General features: G+C 54.4%; 1 protein-coding gene across 4 annotated transcripts in view; it reads left to right on the forward strand.

Annotated features, from left to right (window-relative positions):
- Positions 1-22668, forward strand: part of tinagl1 (tubulointerstitial nephritis antigen-like 1) — a 235816-nt gene that overhangs the window by 123630 nt on the left and 89518 nt on the right. For all 4 annotated transcript variants that reach the window (XM_085962312.1, XM_085962314.1, XM_085962310.1 and 1 more), the window contains exon 5: positions 5203-5317. In XM_085962312.1, coding sequence (XP_085818438.1) covers positions 5203-5317 — 115 coding nt within the window. The remainder of the gene's footprint in view (positions 1-5202; positions 5318-22668) is intronic.

Below are 22668 nucleotides of genomic sequence, written 5' to 3' on the forward strand. Positions count from 1 at the left end.
CTGTTTGAGGCCCCCTGTGCAAAATTGGGATACGCTGAACATAGCCGGCAGCGAGCTGGCTGCATTCAGGGAAACCGCTCTACATATGGCCAACGAGTAATTCTTAAAGGGATGCTGCAGGAAGGGTAAGTGCTCCTCCCAGCTCCAAAGCTGCCAACGACCAATCGATCCCCTCTCCTGATTGAACCCTGTCCTGAGTGACTACCGTCCGGGTTCGCTCGCCCCACTACCGGGCGCACCCTCTTCCTAGCCCCCACCCAAGACCTACCTGCGGGCTGCTGCCATGACCTGCAGGTCCAGAGATCTTCACCAGCTGTCGAGCTGCCTGAGCAGTGAAGCCCAGCAGGTGTCTGCAGCTCATTGGTCTGAGGTTACTGAGGCCTGAGGCCCAGTATCGGGTTCAGTGGGCCTTGGGCCTACCTGTTGTGAAGCAAGGATTGATCCCTAAGCTGAGCCTGTACCGGACTGCCAATATTACTCACACACAGGGATTTATTAAATTGCTGCTCAGACATGGGTTATAAGATCCAATGATTTAAAACTCAAGCTTGGTGTCATCCAATGACAATTTGTTGATTTAACTTGTATGCTCTGTCAGGGGGTAATTCAGTGTTCTGTGGTGGCCTAAAACAGGTCGATGGAAAGGGAACTAGTGTGGCATGTATAACGGGGGGGTCTATTGATACCGTGGGGGAGTGGGTGTATAACGGGGGGGGACTATTGATATCGTGGGGGAGGGGGTGTATAACGGGGGGCCTGTCGATATCCCGGGGGGAGGGGGTGTATAACGGGGGGCCTGTCGATATCCCGGGGGGAGGGGGTGTATAACGGGGGGGTCTGTTGATATCCCGGGGGGAGGGGGTGTATAACGGGGGGTCTGTCGATATCCCCGGGGGAGGGGGTGTATAACGGGGGGTCTGTCGATATCCCCGGGGGAGGGGGTGTATAACGGGGGGTCTGTCGATATCCCGGGGGGAGGGGGTGTATAACGGGGGGGTCTGTTGATATCGTGGGGGGAGGGGGTGTATAACGGGGGGTCTGTCGATATCCCAGGGGGAGGGGGTGTATAACGGGGGGTCTGTCAATATCCCCGGGGGGAGGGAGTGTATAACGGGGGGTCTGTCGATATCCCGGGGGGGGGGGTGTATAACGGGGGTCTGTCGATATCCCCGGGGGGAGGGGGTGTATAACGGGGGGTCTGTCGATATCCCGGGGGGAGTGGGTGTATAACGGGGGGCCTGTCGATATCCCGGGGGGAGGGGGTGTTACATGCAGAATTCTGTAAAAGTATCCTCCGGACTCAAAGGAAAACAGTAAACAATGCATGCAGGGCGGAACTAGGCCAATATCCATTAATAATCACTATCCAAAAAAGAGCCACCAAATTTTGGAATCACCTACAAATGAGCAACCCCCAATGCTATCACTACGACGCCCTGAAATGCCAAGAGCTGACCATAAAGAAGAATACCCTCAGTCAACTAGTCCTGGGACTCAGTGAAGTAACTACTAACAATAACCAGCCCCAGGACAGTGACAGGGTAACACAAAGAATTCGACCCAACACAATCGTCGCTAAGCAAAAGGAAAAATATCTGACATATTGGGCAGAAACAACAAAAACCCAAAGCAAACTCAATTGCTACTTGGCCCTAAACAGACAATACAACATAACTGATTACCTGACCATGGTAAAGGATAACAAACTGAGAAGAACCTTGACAAGGTACAGACTTAGCGAACATAGCCTAGCGATCGAAAAAGGCAGACACAGGCAGACCAGGCTGCCAAGAGAAGACAGGATATGCTCTCACTGCAGTCAGGGAGTAGTGGAGACAGAGATGCACTTCCTCACAGCCTGTGGAAAATATCAGGGCATCAGGGAGAATTTCTACCAAAAATTCTCACAAATATGCCCTGATTTCAGAAATCTGAATGACAACCAAAAACTCCCATTCCTACTGGGAGAGGAGAGAAGCTGTGTAACACTGGCGGCACACTATGTTACAGCTTGCCATGAACAGAGGGACAACCAGTAAACTAAGAAAAGAATATATATAAACAATGCGAATGTATATTTATACACTCAGGGATATACCTGTTTATACACTGTATGAATAGAACTGCGTTTATGTGCTAAACCATAAATGTATTTTGATGCTTTGGCAACATAAGATGTAACTTATCATGCCAATAAAGCGATTTGAATTGTGAATTGTATAACGGGGGGTCTGTCGATATCCCGGGGGGAGGGGGTGTATAACGGGGGTCTGTCGATATCCACGGGGGGAGGGGGTGTATAACGGGGGGTTCTGTCGATATCCCCGGGGGGAGGGGGTGTATAACGGGGGGGTCTGTCGATATCCCCGGGGGGAGGGGGTGTATAACGGGGGGTCTGTCGATATCCCCGGGGGGAGGGGGTGTATAACGGGGGGTCTGTCGATATCCCGGGGGGAGGGGGTGTATAACGGGGGGTCTGTCGATATCCCCGGGGGGAGGGGGTGTATAACGGGGGGTCTGTTGATATCCCGGGGGGAGGGGGTGTATAACGGGGGGTCTGTCGATATCCCCGGGGGGAGGGGGTGTATAACGGGGGTCTGTCGATATCCCCGGGGGGAGGGGGTGTATAACGGGGGGTCTGTCGATATCCCGGGGGAGGGGGTGTATAACGGGGGGTCTGTCGATATCCCGGGGGGAGGGGGTGTATAACGGGGGGTCTGTCGATATCCCCGGGGGGAGGGGGTGTATAACGGGGGGTCTGTCGATATCCCGGGGGAGGGGGTGTATAACGGGGGGTCTGTCGATATCCCGGGGGGAGGGGGTGTATAACGGGGGGTCTGTCGATATCCCGGGGGAGGGGGTGTATAACGGGGGTCTGTCGATATCCCCGGGGGGAGGGGGTGTATAACGGGGGGTCTGTCGATATCCCGGGGGGAGGGGGTGTATAACGGGGGGTCTGTCGATATCCCGGGGGAGGGGGTGTATAACGGGGGGTCTGTCGATATCCCGGGGGGAGGGGGTGTATAACGGGGGGTCTGTCGATATCCCCGGTGGGGTGGGTGTATAACGGGGGGGTCTGTCGATATCCCTGGGGGGAGGGGGTGTATAACGGGGGGTCTGTCGATATCCCGGGGGGAGGGTGTGTATAACGGGGGGTCTGTCGATATCCCGGGGGGAGGGGGTGTATAACGGGGGATCTGTCGATATCCCCGGGGGGAGGGGGTGTATAACGGGGGGTCTGTCGATATCCCCGGGGGGAGGGGGTGTATAACGGGGGGGTCTGTCGACATCCCCGGGGGGAGGGGGTGTATAACGGGGGGGTCTGTCGATATCCCCGGGGGGAGGGGGTGTATAACGGGGGGTCTGTCGATATCCCCGGGGGGAGGGGGTGTATAACGGGGGGTCTGTCGATATCCCGGGGGGAGGGGGTGTATAACGGGGGGTCTGTCGATATCCCCGGGGGGAGGGGGTGTATAACGGGGGGTCTGTTGATATCCCGGGGGGAGAGGGTGTATAACGGGGGGTCTGTCGATATCCCCGGGGGGAGGGGGTTTATAACGGGGGTCTGTCGATATCCCCGGGGGGAGGGGGTGTATAATGGGGGTCTGTCGATATCCCCGGGGGGAGGGGGTTTATAACGGGGGGTCTGTCGATATCCCGGGGGGAGGGGGTGTATAACGGGGGGTCTGTCGATATCCCCGGGGGGGGGGTGTATAACAGGGGGGTCTGTCGTTATCCCCGGGGGGAGGGGTTGTATAACGGGGGGTCTGTCGATATCCCCGGGGGGGTGGGTGTATAACGGGGGGGTCTGTCGATATCCCTGGGGGGAGGGGGTGTATAACGGGGGGTCTGTCGATATCCCGGGGGGGGGGGGTGTATAACGGGGGGTCTGTCGATATCCCGGGGGGAGGGGGTGTATAACGGGGGGTCTGTCGATATCCCCGGGGGGAGGGGGTGTATAACGGGGGGTCTGTCGATATCCCCGGGGGGGGGTGTATAACAGGGGGGTCTGTCGATATCCCCGGGGGAGGGGGTGTATAACGGGGGGTCTGTCGATATCCCGGGGGGAGGGGGTGTATAACGGGGGGTCTGTCGATATCCCCGGGGGGGGGGTGTATAACGGGGGGTCTGTCGATATCCCCGGGGGAGGGGGTGTATAACGGGGGGGTCTGTCGATATCCCCGGGGGGAGGGGGTGTATAACGGGGGGTCTGTCGATATCCCCGGGGGGAGGGGGTGTATAACGGGGGGTCTGTCGATATCCCCGGGGGGAGGGGGTGTATAACGGGGGGTCTGTCGATATCCCCGGGGGGAGGGGGTGTATAACGGGGGTTCTGTCGATATCCCGGGGGGAGGGGGTGTATAACGGGGGGTCTGTCGATATCCCCGGGGGGAGGGGGTGTATAACGGGGGGTCTGTCGATATCCCCGGGGGGAGGGGGTGTATAACCGTGGGGTCTGTCGATATCCCGGGGGGAGGGGGTGTATAACGGGGGGAGTCTGTCGATATCCCGGGGGGAGGGGGTGTATAACGGGGGGTCTGTCGATATCCCCGGGGGGAGGGGGTGTATAACGAGGGGTCTGTCGATATCCCCGGGGGAGGGGGTGTATAACGGGGGGTCTGTCGATATCCCCGGGGGGAGGGGGTGTATAACGGGGGGTCTGTCGATATCCCGGGGGGAGGGGTGTATAACGGTGGGTCTGTCGATATCCCTGGGGGAGGGGGTGTATAACGGGGGGTCTGTCGATATCCCCGGGGGAGGGGGTGTATAACGGGGGGTCTGTCGATATCCCCGGGGGGAGGGGGTGTATAACGGGGGGTCTGTCGATATCCCCGGGGGAGGGGGTGTATAACGGGGGGTCTGTCGATATCCCCGGGGGGAGGGGGTGTATAACGGGGGGTCTGTCTATATCCCCGGGGGGAGGGGGTGTATAACGGGGGGTCTGTCGATATCGCCCATTTTAGGTAACCAGCGATTGTTGGTGTTTGTTGTTTCCAGTCGGGGTGGTGACCTGCCCTCGCAGAGAGTGGGTGTGGAGAAGTCCGGCTACGGTGTTGTGATAGCTCCCCGCCGCTCTCCTCTCACTGGGAGTGTGGGGTCGCTGGACTTGGCCTTCTGCCCCTTGGCTCTTCACCTGGGTTTCTCAGCAAGGCGAATGTGCCAGGCCTGACAGTCTTACCTTTGTCATTTCTCTCTGGGCAGATGGAGGGCTTCAAACTACAGCCAGCTCTGGGCATTGACCCTGGACGAAGGAATCCGTTACCGGCTGGGCACCAGGCGACCCTCGACCACGGTGATGAACATGAATGAACTCAACGTAAGCCTGCCTCTCGAGAGACACCGAACGGTGGTGTGTCGAGATGACACCACATGTGGGGGGAGTTTTAAACAAGTGGTCCAGACCGGGTGTGAAGTCAGCGGTGTGTCCGTGGGGCCCGCACCATGGAGTCAGCGGGAGGCCCAAACCATTGTCAGGTTCAGACCTCATTGGAATACAATCGCCAAGCTGCTCAGCGCTCACTGTCGGGCAGCTCACTGAACGGGTGGGGGCCGAAATTCAGTGTCTCCATGAGTGAGCCGAGCTCGAAGTTAGCACCAAAAGTAGGGGAGCTACACCGGGCAGGGGTGTGGGACGGCTATATTTAGTGGAGCCAGGAGCAAAATTCCTTCTTTTGGGCACGCCACCTCAGGAAGGATATATTAGCCTCGGAGCGAATGACAAATGCAGTGGAGTTTCACCAGAATAATACCAAGGCTTAAAGGGTCAAATTATGAGGACAGGCTGCTTCGACTAGGCTTGTATTCCCTTGAGTTTAGAAGATGAAGGGTGATCTAATTGAGGTGTTTGAAATGATAAGTAGGTTTTGAGGCTGAGATCGATGGATTTTGTTGAGTACGGGTACTGAGGGATATGGAGCAAAGGCAGTAAATGGGGTTGAGGGGCAGATCCGCCATGATCTAATAGAATGGCGGAGCAAGATCGAGGGGTTGAATAGCTCACTTCCTAGCCCGACTAAAATTCCCCCCAAAATAGTTCCTGGCCATTTTTGGATTTAACGATTGCTGGTACTGTAGGAATTAACGAATTCCTATGAATAAAGGAGATCGACACAAGAGAACAATCTAACAGGTCTTTACTCAACGGAGATGCCACGAGGACTGCCTGGGCAGTCCCGTGGTTTGCAACGTGACATCATCGCGTTTGCCCGCGTTTTCCCGCGCTCTTAAAGGGGCCACGCCCCGTACATGTAAACTCTATATACAAAACACAGTAATGCCTAACACAATGGTACAGGTTTAGGCTGGTGTTAGAACATCGTTAAAGAGAATTATATACAGTTAGCCAGAGTCATTCAGTAGTTCTGCCACAGTACGACCATTCATCGCTGGGTGCAAAGGGGCGGGGCATGTGCAGTGCTGCTTGGTCCACTTCAACTTGTAAACTGCAAAGGGGAGTCGTCCAAGTGGCGTAGGACCCCAATTTGCATATGCAAGTAGCCACCCGCCTGTTTCTGGCGGGAATGTTGGGCGCCCATATACATGCCTGCCTGAGCATCCAGGCAGCCCTTGGGTATCTAAGGAGCGACTGTTGTCTCCATGCCATTGTCATTGTCACTGGCCTGGCGCATCGTAATCGGGGCAAGGTAGCAAATCACTACCCTATTGTGTAGATGTGACACTAATGTGATATGTAGAGGTTACACCACATGTGTGCTCTGAGAGGTACTGGGTTTGCCTTCAGTTGGTTTGGTGTGCAACCTGGAAGTAATTCTGATGGTAATATTGGGGTCTCTGGGGTCACATAGTTCCTTCATTGTGCAATGGCCAATGGCTGTGCTCATGGAAGCTCACTCATGAACTCAAGGGGTGAATCTCTTCAAGGGGCAGTGTCACCTTATTAGGACACTTCTCAGAAACTCAGTCCCTCGATGACCCAGAAAGCCCCAACACCTGGTTGAAGTCCCGTTGAGAAGCTTGTGTCAGCCCTGCCTGGCCGGCCTTTACCAGGCGGTGTTTCTCAATATTGACTCTGGTTTGGAACAGGTGCCATACGATGATGACATCATCTCATCACCAGCCTAGTCATTGCTCATTCCTCCAACCCCAAGAACCATAAAGGCTGCCTCCTTAATGAATTCAGCTCAGAGATCCCTGCTCTGATTCTGCGGAATCGTCTAGAATACTAGCCATTTAAGACAGAAGCTGTAACTGAGAATTTCAGGGACCATTCATAGTTCTTGCGAGAGAACAAAGTGCCTTCTAGTGAGGGCACAAGGTACACCCAGGTACAACTTACACAATCCCATGCAGCAGCTCAGCTTTTGGCCGTTTTTATAGCAAGTTTTTTGAAGGGACATGATATTCTTTGTACTCTTTTGAACAAAATGCCAATTAGGGATAGTCCCTAAATCTGGTTGTCATCTGTTAACGATGGTCCCTACACACTGTGTAACCAGATAATGAACATTTAGGGATGGTCCCTAAACCCTGTGTAACCAGATAATGAATATTTAGAGATGGTCCCTAAACCCTGTGTAACCAGATAATGAACATTTAGGGATGGTCCCTAAACCCTGTGCAACCAGATAATGAATATTTAGGGATGGTCCCTAAAACCTGTGTAACCAGATAATGAATATTTAGGGATGGTCCCTAAACCCTGTGTAACCAGATAATGAATATTTAGAGATGGTCCCTAAACCCTGTGTAACCAGATAATGAATATTTAGGGATGGTCCCTAAACCCTGTGTAACCAGATAATGAATATTTAGAGATGGTCCCTAAACCCTGTGTAACCAGATAATGAACATTTAGGGATGGTCCCTGATACACTATCAATTCCTCATAAAAGACAGAGAGTTCATTAATAGGCTTTTATTAGCAAAGAACAGAGCATGCCTCTCGTGGTAGCCTGGTATCCAAAAGGGCAGGGGACTGCAGAGCAGTCATCTTTATACCCGGGCACGTGGGCGGAGTCAGCTGAGGCAGGCAAAGACACAACAGTGTGCAACAAGAGCAACTACAACAACAACAATAACAACAGTGGTTTACCACATTCACCCCTTGTTTAAAATTGAGTCCGGCGGGGTGAAGTGTACTAAAAGTTCGTGTAAACTAAAAGTTCGTGTAATTAAGTCTATCAGGTGGCCTTGTATGCCGTCCTGATCGTCGTAGCAGCGGCGGTAATGGTGTAGCATCCAACACCAAACCTGGCGTCTCGTTGAGAGGTTGTGTAGTCAATGGCGGGTCCTGGGGCTGCGGCATGCCGTCTACAGCGGTCGGGGTGTGGGTAGTGGTGGGTGGCGATGGTGGTGTCTCAGGGGCACCCGAAGGTGCGAGGTCTCGTGTGGAGACTGTGTCCTCCCGCCCGTCTGGGTACACCACGTAAGCGTACTGAGGGTTGGCGTGGAGGAGGCTCACCCTCTCGACCAGGGGGTCCGTCTTATGGGACCTCACGTGCTTCCGCAGTAGGACGGGTCCTGGAGAAGTCAGCCATGTCGGTAACGAGATCCCCGATGTGGACTTCCTGGGGAAGGAGAACATTCTCTCGTGAGGGGTGGCATTGGTGGTTGTACAAAGCAGTGACCGAATGGAATGGAGCGCCGCAGGGAGGACCTCCTGCCAACGAGAGGTCGGAAGGCCCTTAGATTTCAAGTTTAGAAGGACTGCCTTCCAGACCGTCGCATTCTCTCGTTCCACCTGGCCATTCCCCCGGGAGTTGTAGCTGGTGGTCCTGTTTGTAGCAATACCTCTCGCGAGCAGGTACTGACGAAGTTCGTCGTTCATAAAGGATGAGCCCCTGTCGCTATGAATATAGCTAGGGAAACCGAACAAGGCGAAAAGGTCATTCAGACATTTAATGACCGTGGTACTGGTCATGTCTGAGCAAGGGATGGCAAACGGGAAATGGGAGTACTCGTCAATTATATTGAGGAAGTACACATTGCGGTCGGAGGAGGGGAGGGGCCCTTTAAAATCGCCGCTCAGCCGCTCAAAGGGGCGCGTGGCTTTGATCAGGCTTACCCTGTCTGGCCTATAAAAATGCGGTTTGCACTCGGCACAGATTTGGCAGTTCCTGGTCAAGGTCCTGACCTCCTCGATGGAGTAGGGCAGGTTACGGGATTTGATGAAGTGAAAAAACCTGGTGACCCCCGGGTGGCAGAGGTCATTGTGGAGGGTCTTCAGTCTATCAACCTGCGCGTTGGCGCATGTACCACGTGATAGGGCATCTGGGGGCTCATTGAGTTTCCCGGGCCGGTACAAGATATCGTAATTGTAGGTGGAGAGTTCGATTCTCCACCTCAAGATCTTGTCATTCTTGATTTTGCCCCTCTGCTTATTATTAAACATAAAAGCTACTGAACGCTGGTCAGTGAGCAGGGTAAATCGTTTTCCGGCCAGGTAATGCCTCCAATGTCGCACCGCTTCCACAATGGCCTGGGCCTCCTTTTCGACAGAGGAGTGTCGAATCTCGGGGGCCCTGGAGGGTCCTTGAGAAAAAGGCCACGGGTCTCCCCGCCTGGTTAAGGGTTGCAGCTAGGGCGAAGTCGGATGCGTCGCTCTCCACTTGGAAAGGGATGGACTCATCCACTGCGTGCATTGTGGCCTTCGCAATATCTCTTTTTATGAGAGTGAAGGCTGCACATGCCTCTGCTGTCAGAGGGAAGGAGGCGGACTTGATGAGGGGTCTGGCTTTGTCCGCATAGTTGGGCACCCACTGAGCATAGTATGAGAAAAACCCTAGGCATCTCTTCAGTGCTTTTTGGCAGTGGGGGAGGGGGAGCTTCATAAGGGGGCGCATCCTGTCGGGGTCGGGGCCGATGACTCCGTTCTCCACTACACAGCCAAGAATGGCAAGGCGCGTGGTACGAAACATACATTTGTCCTTGTTGTATGTTAGATTCAGCCGCTGGGCCGTACGGAGGAATTTCTCTAGATTAACATCATGGTCCTGCTGGTCGTGGCTGCAGATGGTGACGTTGTCTAGATAGGGGAAAGTGGCCTGGAGCGTGTTCTGGTCGACCATCCGGTCCATCTCCCGTTGGAAGACTGAAACCCCGTTGGTGACGCCGAAGGGAACTCTGAGGAAGTGGTAGAGACGACCGTCAGCTTCAAAAGCTGTGTACTGACGGTCCTCAGCCCTGATGGGGAGCTGGTGGTATGCCGACTTCAGATCAATCGTCGAGAACACCCGATATTGTGCTATCTGATTGACCATGTCAGATATGCGGGGGAGTGGGTATGCATCCAACTGGGTGTAGCGATTGATCGTCTGGCTGTAGTCAATAACTAGGCGCTGTTTTCCGCCAGTCTTCACCACCACCACTTGTGCTCGCCATGGGCTGGTGCTACTCTCAATAATCCCTTCCTTCAGGAGTCTCGCTACCTCGGATTTAATGAAGCTCCTATCCCCGGCACTGTAACGACTGCTTTTGGTAGTGATGGGCTTACAGTCGCGGGTGAGGTTAGCGAACAAGGAGGGGGGGGGACTTTAAGGGTGGAGAGGCTGCAAATGGTGCGCGGCGGGCGATTTAAAAACTGCTGGCTGCAGACTGTGAGTGGGGGGAGGGGTCCGCCGTACGCTAATGTGACACTCTTAAGGTGGCACTGAAAATCCAACCCCAGTAGAACGGCAGCGCAGAGATGGGGCAGGACCAGAAGTTTAAAATTTTTGTATTCTGTGCCCCGTACTGAAAGGGTCACTACACAGTAGCCACCGACGTCCGCTGACTGGTCTTTGGAAGCCATAGAGATCCGATGGCGCGTCGGCAGGACCGGGAGAGAGTAACTGCGCACCATGTCGGGGTGGATAAAGCTCTCCGTGCTCCCGCTGTCAAAAAGGCAGGTAGTGGCGCGGCCGTTTACCGTAATGTCCATCATGGACCTGGACAGTTGATGAGGGAGAGATTGGTCCAGCGTCACGGAGGCCAGCGTATGGTCAAGCGAGTCGACGTGATCGTCAGATGAGGCGGTGGTTGAGTCCGGGGCTCCGTGATTGAGGTTGGCGACGTCCAAGATGGCGGACAAAATGGCGGCGCCCATGATCCCGATCCCCACGCGGCTGGGGGAGCCCAAGATGGCGGACAAGATGGCTGCCCCCACGGTTCGTACGCGGCGCTGCTGGCGTTAGCGGTTTTACCTTTGCAGGTGCTGACATAGTGTCCTTTCTTCCCGCAGCCGGAGCAGGTAGCGTTTCTCGCCGGGCAGCCTGCTCTGGGGTGTTTTGCCTGGCCACAAAAATAACATTTCTGTGCCTTGGACATCGCAGCAGCAGTTGGAGGTGGCGATCCCATGATCCAAGGTTGCGGCGTCCACGGTGCGGAGCGGTTAGGGGAGAAAGCGTCCATATTCCTGTGGGCCGCGTCGAGCGAGAGCGCGAGGGACACTGCCTTTCTCAGGTCCATTTCTCCCTTTCCCAACAGTCTCTGCCGGGAGTAGTCGGACCTTAGACCCACAACGAAAGCATCTCGGATCAGTCCCTCCGTGTGTGCTGCGGCTGATACTTCTTTGCAATCGCAGCCTCGGCCGAGTATCCATAGTGCCCGTAGGAAGGCCTCCACCGATTCCCCGGGCTGCTGTCCGCGGGATCTTAAGAGGTGCCTGGCATAGACCGTATTTACCGGGCGTGCGTATTGCCCTTTAAGCAGATCGATAGCCGCCGCGTAGGTCGTCGCGTCCTGGATTATTGTATAAACTTGGTGGCTCACCTTTGAGGCCAGGATTTCCAGCTTGTTTTCGTCCAGGGTCACAGTTGAGGCTTGCAGGTAAGCCTCGAAGCAACGCAGCCAATGTGCGAATTTGGTAGCCGAACCCGCTTCTTGGGGGTCTAGGTCCAGGCATGTTGGTCTGAGGGCTCGCTGCAGCTCCTGCTGCTCAGTGTTTGGCGCCGTGTGATGCAGCTCCTGCTGTTCAGTATTCGGACCGAGATTCGACATTTTGTTTTGCTAATAAAATTGATACACTATCAATTCCTCATAAAAGACAGAGAGTTAATTAATAGGCTTTTATTAGCAAAGAACAAAGCATGCCTCTCGTGGTAGCCTGGTATCCAAAAGGGCAGGGGACTGCAGAGCAGTCACCTTTATACCCGGGCATGTGGGCGGAGTCAGCTGAGGCATGCAAAGACACAACAGTGTGCAACAAGAGCAACTACAACAACAACAATAACAACAGTGGTTTACCACAGTCCCTAAACCCTGTGTAACCAGATAATGAACATTTAGAGATGGTCCCTAAACACTGTGTAATCAGGTAATGCACATTTAGGGATGGTCCCTACACCCTGTGTAACCAGATAATGAATATTTAGGGATGGTCCCTAAACCCTGTGTAATCAGATTACACAAATTCCTGAAATTTCCTATTCTTTCATCTCAATTTCATGTTTCACTGATTTGTTTATTTATTACAAAACCAGGCATGAAACGGATGAGTTAGAAAGTGCTGTATTCTCCCCAGGATGACCCACCTTCCAGTTTTGAACTGGGCTGCCTAGTTTGGAGGGAGCCTTGAAGTTTTCAGAACTGAAAACCAGACGGTAGAGTTTTGATCTTTCTGTTTTTAAAAGAAAGAACTTGCATATATACAGCGCCTTTCACAAGCTCAGGCCGTCCCAAAGCACTTGACAGCCAATGAAGTACTTTTGAAGTGTAGTAATGTAGGAAATGTGGTAGCCAATTAGCACACAGCAGGATCCCACAAACAGCAGTGAGATAATGACCAGTTAATGTGTTTTAGGTGTTGGTTGAGTGATAAATATTGACCAGGACACCAGGGAGAACTCCTCTGCTCGTCTTCGAATGATTCCATGCAATCTGTTATGTCCACCAGAGAGGGCAGACAGGGACTCAGTTTAACATCTCATCCAAAAGATGTCACCTCTGACAGTGTAGCTCTCCTTCAGTACTGCAGCGGGAACGTTTGCCTAGATTAAGCGCTCAATTTTCTGGAGTGGGGCTTGAACCCATGACCTTCTGATTCAGAAGCAAGCATGCTACCCACTTTTTAAAAATTATTTAATAAACATTAAAATAATTTACATCGTGATCATTCCATTGTATCATACAAATCCATTCCGCCGCTCTGCACAGCCATTCCTCCACCACATATTAACATCAAAACCTGAAGTTTAATTTGTCTCCCATAACATATACTAATCTATTGTACTTTAAAAATTGATCAGTAATCAAGGCTCCGAATAAGGGAAGTGTTCCTGATAATCCCCCCATCATTTAATCTCTGGCCCTTCCCTCCTCAGTGACAGAAAACAAAGAGTAGGGAGAAACGAGTCTTTTTCAGGGTGGCAGGCTGTGACTAGTGGGGTACCGCAAGGATCGGTGCTTGGGCCCCAGCTATTCACAATCAATAGCAATGATTTGGATGAGGGGACTAAATGTAACATTTCCAAATTTGCTGATGATACAAAGCTAGGTGGCAGTGTCAGTTGTAAAGAGGATGTGAAGAGGCTTCAAGGGGATCTCGGCAGGCTCAGTGAGTGAGCGAGAACATGGCAGATGGAATATAATGTGGATCAATATGAAGTTATCCACTTTGGTAGAAAGGGGTGAAGCATGCCTGTGTCGGTAGTCGAGGGTGGGCAGGATTGCTGGACAGAAGCCAAATGTATGTCTATGTGGAGGGAGGATCAATCAGGGAGTGTTCTGTCTGAGTGGTCCCTCATCTCAATCAGAGTGTTTGGTCGGCGGGGGGTGGTACTGCCGAAAGTCTACGGGAGAATCCCGGCTCCTCTCTACACTGCGCTAGAGGGATCTACACCAGGCACAGGGAGAGTCCCAGATCCTCTACACTGCGCTAGAGGGATCTACACCAGGCACAGGGAGAGTCCCAGATCCTCTACACTGCGCTAGAGGGATCTACACCAGGCACAGGGAGAGTCCCAGATCCCCTACACTGCGCTAGAGGGATCTACACCAGGCACAGGGAGAGTCCCAGATCCTCTATACTGCGCTAGAGGGATCTACACCAGGCACAGGGAGAGTCCCAGATCCTCTACACTGCGCTAGAGGGATCTACACCAGGCACAGGGAGAGTCCCAGATCCTCTATACTGCGCTAGAGGGATCTACACCAGGCACAGGGAGAGTCCCAGATCCTCTACACTGCGCTAGAGGGATCTACACCAGGCACAGGGAGAGTCCCAGATCCCCTACACTGCGCTAGAGGGATCTACACCAGGCACAGGGAGAGTCCCAGATCCTCTACACTGCGCTAGAGGGATCTACACCAGACACAGGGAGAGTCCCAGATCCTCTACACTGCGCTAGAGGGATCTACACCAGACACAGGGAGAGTCCCAGATCCTCTACACTGCGATAGAGGGATCTACACCAGACACAGGGAGAGTCCCAGATCCTCTATACTGCGCTAGAGGGATCTACACCAGACACAGGGAGAGTCCCAGATCCTCTACACTGCGCTAGAGGGATCTACACCAGACACAGGGAGAGTCCCAGATCCTCTACACTGCGCTAGAGGGATCTACACCAGACACAGGGAGAGTCCCAGATCCTCGACACTGCGCTAGAGGGATCTACACCAGACACAGGGAGAGTCCCAGATCCTCTACACTGCGCTAGAGGGATCTACACCAGACACAGGGAGAGTCCCAGATCCTCTACACTGCGCTAGAGGGATCTACACCAGACACAGGGAGAGTCCCAGATCCTCTACACTGCGCTAGAGGGATCTACACCAGACACAGGGAGAGTCCCAGATCCTCCATACTGCGCTAGAGAGATCTACACCAGACACAGGGAGAGTCCCAGATCCTCCACACTGCGCTAGAGGGATCTACACCAGGCACAGGGAGAGTCCCAGATCCTCTATACTGCGATAGAGGGATCTACACCAGACACAGGGAGAGTCCCAGATCCTCTATACTGCGCTAGAGGGATCTACACCAGACACAGGGAGAGTCCCAGATCCTCTACACTGCGCTAGAGGGATCTACACCAGACACAGGGAGAGTCCCAGATCCTCCATACTGCGCTAGAGAGATCTACACCAGACACAGGGAGAGTCCCAGATCCTCCACACTGCGCTAGAGGGATCTACACCAGGCACAGGGAGAGTCCCAGATCCTCTATACTGCGATAGAGGGATCTACACCAGACACAGGGAGAGTCCCAGATCCTCTATACTGCGCTAGAGGGATCTATACCAGACACAGGGAGAGTCCCAGATCCTCTACACTGCGCTAGAGGGATCTACACCAGGCACAGGGAGAGTCCCAGATCCTCTACACTGCGCTAGAGGGATCTACACCAGGCACAGGGAGAGTCCCAGATCCTCTACACTGCGCTAGAGGGATCTACACCAGACACAGGGAGAGTCCCAGATCCTCTACACTGCGCTAGAGGGATCTACACCAGGCACAGGGAGAGTCCCAGATCCTCTACACTGCGCTAGAGGGATCTACACCAGGCACAGGGAGAGTCCCAGATCCTCTACACTGCGCTAGAGGGATCTACACCAGGCACAGGGAGAGTCCCAGATCCTCTACACTGCGCTAGAGGGATCTACACCAGACACAGGGAGAGTCCCAGATCCTCTACACTGCGCTAGAGGGATCTACACCAGACACAGGGAGAGTCCCAGATCCTCTACACTGCGCTAGAGGGATCTACACCAGACACAGGGAGAGTCCCAGATCCTCTACACTGCGCTAGAGGGATCTACACCAGACACAGGGAGAGTCCCAGATCCTCTACACTGTGCTAGAGGGATCTATAGAGGGATCTACACCAGACACAGGGAGAGTCCCAGATCCTCTACACTGCGCTAGAGGGATCTACACCAGACACAGGGAGAGTCCCAGATCCGCTACACTGCGCTAGAGGGATCTACACCAGTCACAGGGAGAGTCCCAGATCCTCTATACTGCGCTAGAGGGATCTACACCAGACACAGGGAGAGTCCCAGATCCTCTACACTGCGCTAGAGGGATCTACACCAGACACAGGGAGAGTCCCGGATCCTCTACACTGCGCTAGAGGGATCTACACCAGGCACAGGGAGAGTCCCAGATCCTCTACACTGCGCTAGAGGGATCTACACCAGACACAGGGAGAGTCCCAGATCCTCTACACTGCGCTAGAGGGATCTACACCAGGCACAGGGAGAGTCCCAGATCCTCTATACTGCGCTAGAGGGATCTACACCAGACACAGGGAGAGTCCCAGATCCTCTACACTGCGCTAGAGGGATCTACACCAGACACAGGGAGAGTCCCAGATCGTCTACACTGCACTAGAGGGATCTACACCAGACACAGGGAGAGTCCCAGATCCTCTACACTGCGCTAGAGGGATCTACACCAGGCACAGGGAGAGTCCCAGATCCTCTATACTGCGCTAGAGGGATCTACACCAGGCACAGGGAGAGTCCCAGATCCTCTACACTGCGCTAGAGGGATCTACACCAGGCACAGGGAGAGTCGCAGATCCTCTACACTGCGCTAGAGAGATCTACACCAGGCACAGGAAGAGTCCCAGATCCTCTATACTGCGCTAGAGGGATCTACACCAGGCACAGGGAGAGTCCCAGATCCTCTATACTGCGCTAGAGAGATCTACACCAGACACAGGGAGAGTCCCAGATCCTCTACACTGCGCTAGAGGGATCTACCCCAGGCACAGGGAGAGTCCCAGATCCTCTATACTGCGCTAGAGGGATCTACACCAGACACAGGGAGAGTCCCAGATCCTCTACACTGCGCTAGAGGGATCTACACCAGACACAGGGAGAGTCCCAGATCCTCTACACTGCGCTAGAGGGATCTACACCAGACACAGGGAGAGTCCCAGATCCTCGACACTGCGCTAGAGGGATCTACACCAGACACAGGGAGAGTCCCAGATCCTCTACACTGCGCTAGAGGGATCTACACCAGACACAGGGAGAGTCCCAGATCCTCTACACTGCGCTAGAGGGATCTACACCAGACACAGGGAGAGTCCCAGATCCTCTACACTGCGCTAGAGGGATCTACACCAGACACAGGGAGAGTCCCAGATCCTCCATACTGCGCTAGAGAGATCTACACCAGACACAGGGAGAGTCCCAGATCCTCCACACTGCGCTAGAGGGATCTACACCAGGCACAGGGAGAGTCCCAGATCCTCTATACTGCGATAGAGGGATCTACACCAGACACAGGGAGAGTCCCAGATCCTCTATACTGCGCTAGAGGGATCTACACCAGACACAGGGAGAGTCCCAGATCCTCTACACTGCGCTAGAGGGATCTACACCAGACACAGGGAGAGTCCCAGATCCTCCATACTGCGCTAGAGAGATCTACACCAGACACAGGGAGAGTCCCAGATCCTCCACACTGCGCTAGAGGGATCTACACCAGGCACAGGGAGAGTCCCAGATCCTCTATACTGCGATAGAGGGATCTACACCAGACACAGGGAGAGTCCCAGATCCTCTATACTGCGCTAGAGGGATCTATACCAGACACAGGGAGAGTCCCAGATCCTCTACACTGCGCTAGAGGGATCTACACCAGGCACAGGGAGAGTCCCAGATCCTCTACACTGCGCTAGAGGGATCTACACCAGGCACAGGGAGAGTCCCAGATCCTCTACACTGCGCTAGAGGGATCTACACCAGACACAGGGAGAGTCCCAGATCCTCTACACTGCGCTAGAGGGATCTACACCAGGCACAGGGAGAGTCCCAGATCCTCTACACTGCGCTAGAGGGATCTACACCAGGCACAGGGAGAGTCCCAGATCCTCTACACTGCGCTAGAGGGATCTACACCAGGCACAGGGAGAGTCCCAGATCCTCTACACTGCGCTAGAGGGATCTACACCAGACACAGGGAGAGTCCCAGATCCTCTACACTGCGCTAGAGGGATCTACACCAGACACAGGGAGAGTCCCAGATCCTCTACACTGCGCTAGAGGGATCTACACCAGACACAGGGAGAGTCCCAGATCCTCTACACTGCGCTAGAGGGATCTACACCAGACACAGGGAGAGTCCCAGATCCTCTACACTGTGCTAGAGGGATCTATAGAGGGATCTACACCAGACACAGGGAGAGTCCCAGATCCTCTACACTGCGCTAGAGGGATCTACACCAGACACAGGGAGAGTCCCAGATCCGCTACACTGCGCTAGAGGGATCTACACCAGTCACAGGGAGAGTCCCAGATCCTCTATACTGCGCTAGAGGGATCTACACCAGACACAGGGAGAGTCCCAGATCCTCTACACTGCGCTAGAGGGATCTACACCAGACACAGGGAGAGTCCCAGATCCTCTACACTGCGCTAGAGGGATCTACACCAGGCACAGGGAGAGTCCCAGATCCTCTACACTGCGCTAGAGGGATCTACACCAGACACAGGGAGAGTCCCAGATCCTCTACACTGCGCTAGAGGGATCTACACCAGGCACAGGGAGAGTCCCAGATCCTCTATACTGCGCTAGAGGGATCTACACCAGACACAGGGAGAGTCCCAGATCCTCTACACTGCGCTAGAGGGATCTACACCAGACACAGGGAGAGTCCCAGATCCTCTACACTGGCTTAGAGGGATCTACACCAGGCACAGGGAGAGTCCCAGATCCTCTACACTGCGCTAGAGGGATCTACACCAGAGACAGGGAGAGTCCCAGATCCTCTACACTGCGCTAGAGGGATCTACACCAGACACAGGGAGAGTCCCAGATCGTCTACACTGCACTAGAGGGATCTACACCAGACACAGGGAGAGTCCCAGATCCTCTACACTGCGCTAGAGGGATCTACACCAGGCACAGGGAGAGTCCCAGATCCTCTATACTGCGCTAGAGGGATCTACACCAGGCACAGGGAGAGTCCCAGATCCTCTACACTGCGCTAGAGGGATCTACACCAGGCACAGGGAGAGTCGCAGATCCTCTACACTGCGCTAGAGAGATCTACACCAGGCACAGGAAGAGTCCCAGATCCTCTATACTGCGCTAGAGGGATCTACACCAGGCACAGGGAGAGTCCCAGATCCTCTATACTGCGCTAGAGAGATCTACACCAGACACAGGGAGAGTCCCAGATCCTCTACACTGCGCTAGAGGGATCTACAGCAGACACAGGGAGAGTCCCAGATCCTCTATACTGCGCTAGAGGGATCTACACCAGACACAGGGAGAGTCCCAGATCCTCTACACTGCGCTAGAGGGATCTACCCCAGGCACAGGGAGAGTCCCAGATCCCCTACACTGCGCTAGAGGGATCTACACCAGACACAGGGAGAGTCCCAGATCCTCTACACTGCGCTAGAGGGATCTACACCAGACACAGGGAGAGTCCCAGATCCTCTATACTGAGTTAGAGGGATCTACACCAGGCATAGGGAGAGTCCCAGATCCTCTACACTGCGATAGAGGGATCTACACCAGGCACAGGGAGAGTCCCAGATCCTCTACACTGCGCTAGAGGGATCTACACCAGACACAGGGAGAGTCCCAGATCCTCTACACTGCGCTAGAGGGATCTACACCAGACACAGGGAGAGTCCCAGATCCTCTACACTGGGCTAGAGGGATCTACACCAGACACAGGGAGAGTCCCAGATCCTCTACACTGCGCTAGAGGGATCTACACCAGGCACAGGGAGAGTCCCAGATCCTCTACACTGCGCTAGAGGGATCTACACCAGACACAGGGAGAGTCCCAGATCCTCTACACTGCGCTAGAGGGATCTACACCAGACACGGGGAGAGTCCCAGATCCTCTACACTGCGCTAGAGGGATCTACACCAGGCACAGGGAGAGTCCCAGATCCTCTACACTGCGCTAGAGGGATCTACACCAGACACAGGGAGAGTCCCAGATCCTCTACACTGCGCTAGAGGGATCTACACCAGACACAGGGAGAGTCCCAGATCCTCTACACTGCGCTAGAGGGATCTACACTAGACACAGGGAGAGTCCCAGATCCTCTACACTGCGCTAGAGGGATCTACACCAGACACAGGGAGAGTCCCAGTCCTCTACACTGCGCTAGAGGGATCAACACCAGGCACAGGGAGAGTCCCAGATCCTCTACACTGTGCTAGAGGGATCTACACCAGACACAGGGAGAGTCCCAGATCCTCTACACTGCGCTAGAGGGATCTACACCAGACACAGGGAGAGTCCCAGATCCTCTACACTGCGCTAGAGGGATCTACACCAGACACAGGGAGAGTCCCAGATCCTCTACACTGCGCTAGAGGGATCTACACCAGACACAGGGAGAGTCCCAGATCCTCTACACTGCGCTAGAGGGATCTACACCAGGCACAGGGAGAATCCCAGATCCTCTACACTGCGCTAGAGGGACCTACACCAGGCACAGGGAGAGTCCCAGATCCTCTACACTGCGCTAGAGGGATCTACACCAGGCACAGGGAGAGTCCCAGATCCTCTACACTGCGCTAGAGGGATCTACACCAGGCACAGGGAGAGTCCCAGATCCTCTACACTGCGCTAGAGGGATCTACACCAGGCACAGGGAGAGTCCCAGATCCTCTACACTGCGCTAGAGGGATCTACACCAGGCACAGGGAGAGTCCCAGGTCCTCTACACTGCGCTAGAGGGATCTACACCAGGCACAGGGAGAGTCCCAGATCCTCTACACTGCGCTAGAGGGATCTACACCAGACACAGGGAGAGTCCCAGATCCTCTACACTGCGCTAGAGGGATCTACACCAGACACAGGGAGAGTCCCAGGTCCTCTACACTGCGCTAGAGGGATCTACACCAGACACAGGGAGAGTCCCAGATCCTCTACACTGCGCTAGAGGGATCTACACCAGACACAGGGAGAGTCCCAGATCCTCTACACTGCGCTAGAGGGATCTACACCAGGCACAGGGAGAGTCCCAGATCCTCTACACTGCGCTAGAGGGATCTACACCAGACACAGGGAGAGTCCCAGATCCTCTACACTGCGCTAGAGGGATCTACACCAGACACAGGGAGAGTCCCAGATCCTCTACACTGCGCTAGAGGGATCTACACCAGACACGGGGAGAGTCCCAGATCCTCTACACTGCGCTAGAGGGATCTACACCAGACACGGGGAGAGTCCCAGATCCTCTACACTGCGCTAGAGGGATCTACACCAGACACGGGGAGAGTCCCAGATCCTCTACACTGCGCTAGAGGGATCTACACCAGACACGGGGAGAGTCCCAGATCCTCTACACTGCGCTGGAGGGATCTACACCAGACACGGGGAGAGTCCCAGATCTTCTACACTGCGCTGGAGGGATCTACACCAGACACAGGGAGAGTCCCAGATCCTCTACACTGCGCTAGAGGGATCTACACCAGGCACAGGGAGAGTCCCAGATCCTCTACACTGCGCTAGAGGGATCGACACCAGACACAGGGAGAGTCCCAGATCCTCTACACTGCGCTAGAGGGATCTACACCAGACACAGGGAGAGTCCCAGATCCTCTACACTGCGCTAGAGGGATCTACACCAGACACAGGGAGAGTCCCAGATCCTCTACACTGCGCTAGAGGGATCTACACCAGACACAGGGAGAGTCCCAGATCCTCTACACTGCGCTAGAGGGATCTACACCAGACACAGGGAGAGTTCCAGATCCTCTATACTGCGCTAGAGGGATCTACACCAGACACAGGGAGAGTCCCAGATCCTCCATACTGCGCTAGAGGGATCTACACCAGACACAGGGAGAGTCCCAGATCCTCCATACTGCGCTAGAGGGATCTACACCAGACACAGGGAGAGTCCCAGATCCTCTACACTGCGCTAGAGGGATCGACACCAGACACAGGGAGAGTCCCAGATCCTCTACACTGCGCTAGAGGGATCTACACCAGACACAGGGAGAGTCCCAGATCCTCTACACTGCGCTAGAGGGATCTACACCAGACACAGGGAGAGTCCCAGATCCTCTATACTGCGCTAGAGGGATCTACACCAGACACAGGGAGAGTCCCAGATCCTCTATACTGAGTTAGAGGGATCTACACCAGACACAGGGAGAGTCCCAGATCCTCTACACTGCGATAGAGGGATCTACACCAGACACAGGGAGAGTCCCAGATCCTCTACACTGCGCTAGAGGGATCTACACCAGACACAGGGAGAGTCCCAGATCCTCTACACTGAGTTAGAGGGATCTACACCAGACACAGGGAGAGTTCCAAATCCTCTACACTGCGCTAGAGGGATCTACACCAGGCACAGGGAGAGTCCCAGATCCTCTACACTGCGCGAGAGAGATCTACACCAGACACAGGGAGAGTCCCAGATCCTCTACACTGCGCTGGAGGGATCTACACCAGACACAGGGAGAGTCCCAGATCCTCTACACTGCGCTAGAGGGATCTACACCAGACACAGGGAGAGTCCCAGATCCTCTACACTGCGCTAGAGGGATGTACACCAGACACAGGGAGAGTCCCAGATCCTCTATACTGCGCTAGTGGGATCTACACCAGGCACAGGGAGAGTCCCAGATCCTCTATACTGCGCTAGAGGGATCTACACCAGACACAGGGAGAGTCCCAGATCCCCTACGCTGCGCTAGAGGGATCTACACCAGACACAGCGAGAGTCCCAGATCCTCTATACTGCGCTAGAGGGATCTACACCAGGCACAGGGAGAGTCCCAGATCCTCT

This window comes from Somniosus microcephalus, chromosome 20, assembly GCF_052327205.1.
Source record: "Somniosus microcephalus isolate GS21.2 chromosome 20, FLI_Smic_1.0, whole genome shotgun sequence".
NCBI classification, from domain to species: Eukaryota; Metazoa; Chordata; class Chondrichthyes; order Squaliformes; family Somniosidae; genus Somniosus; species Somniosus microcephalus.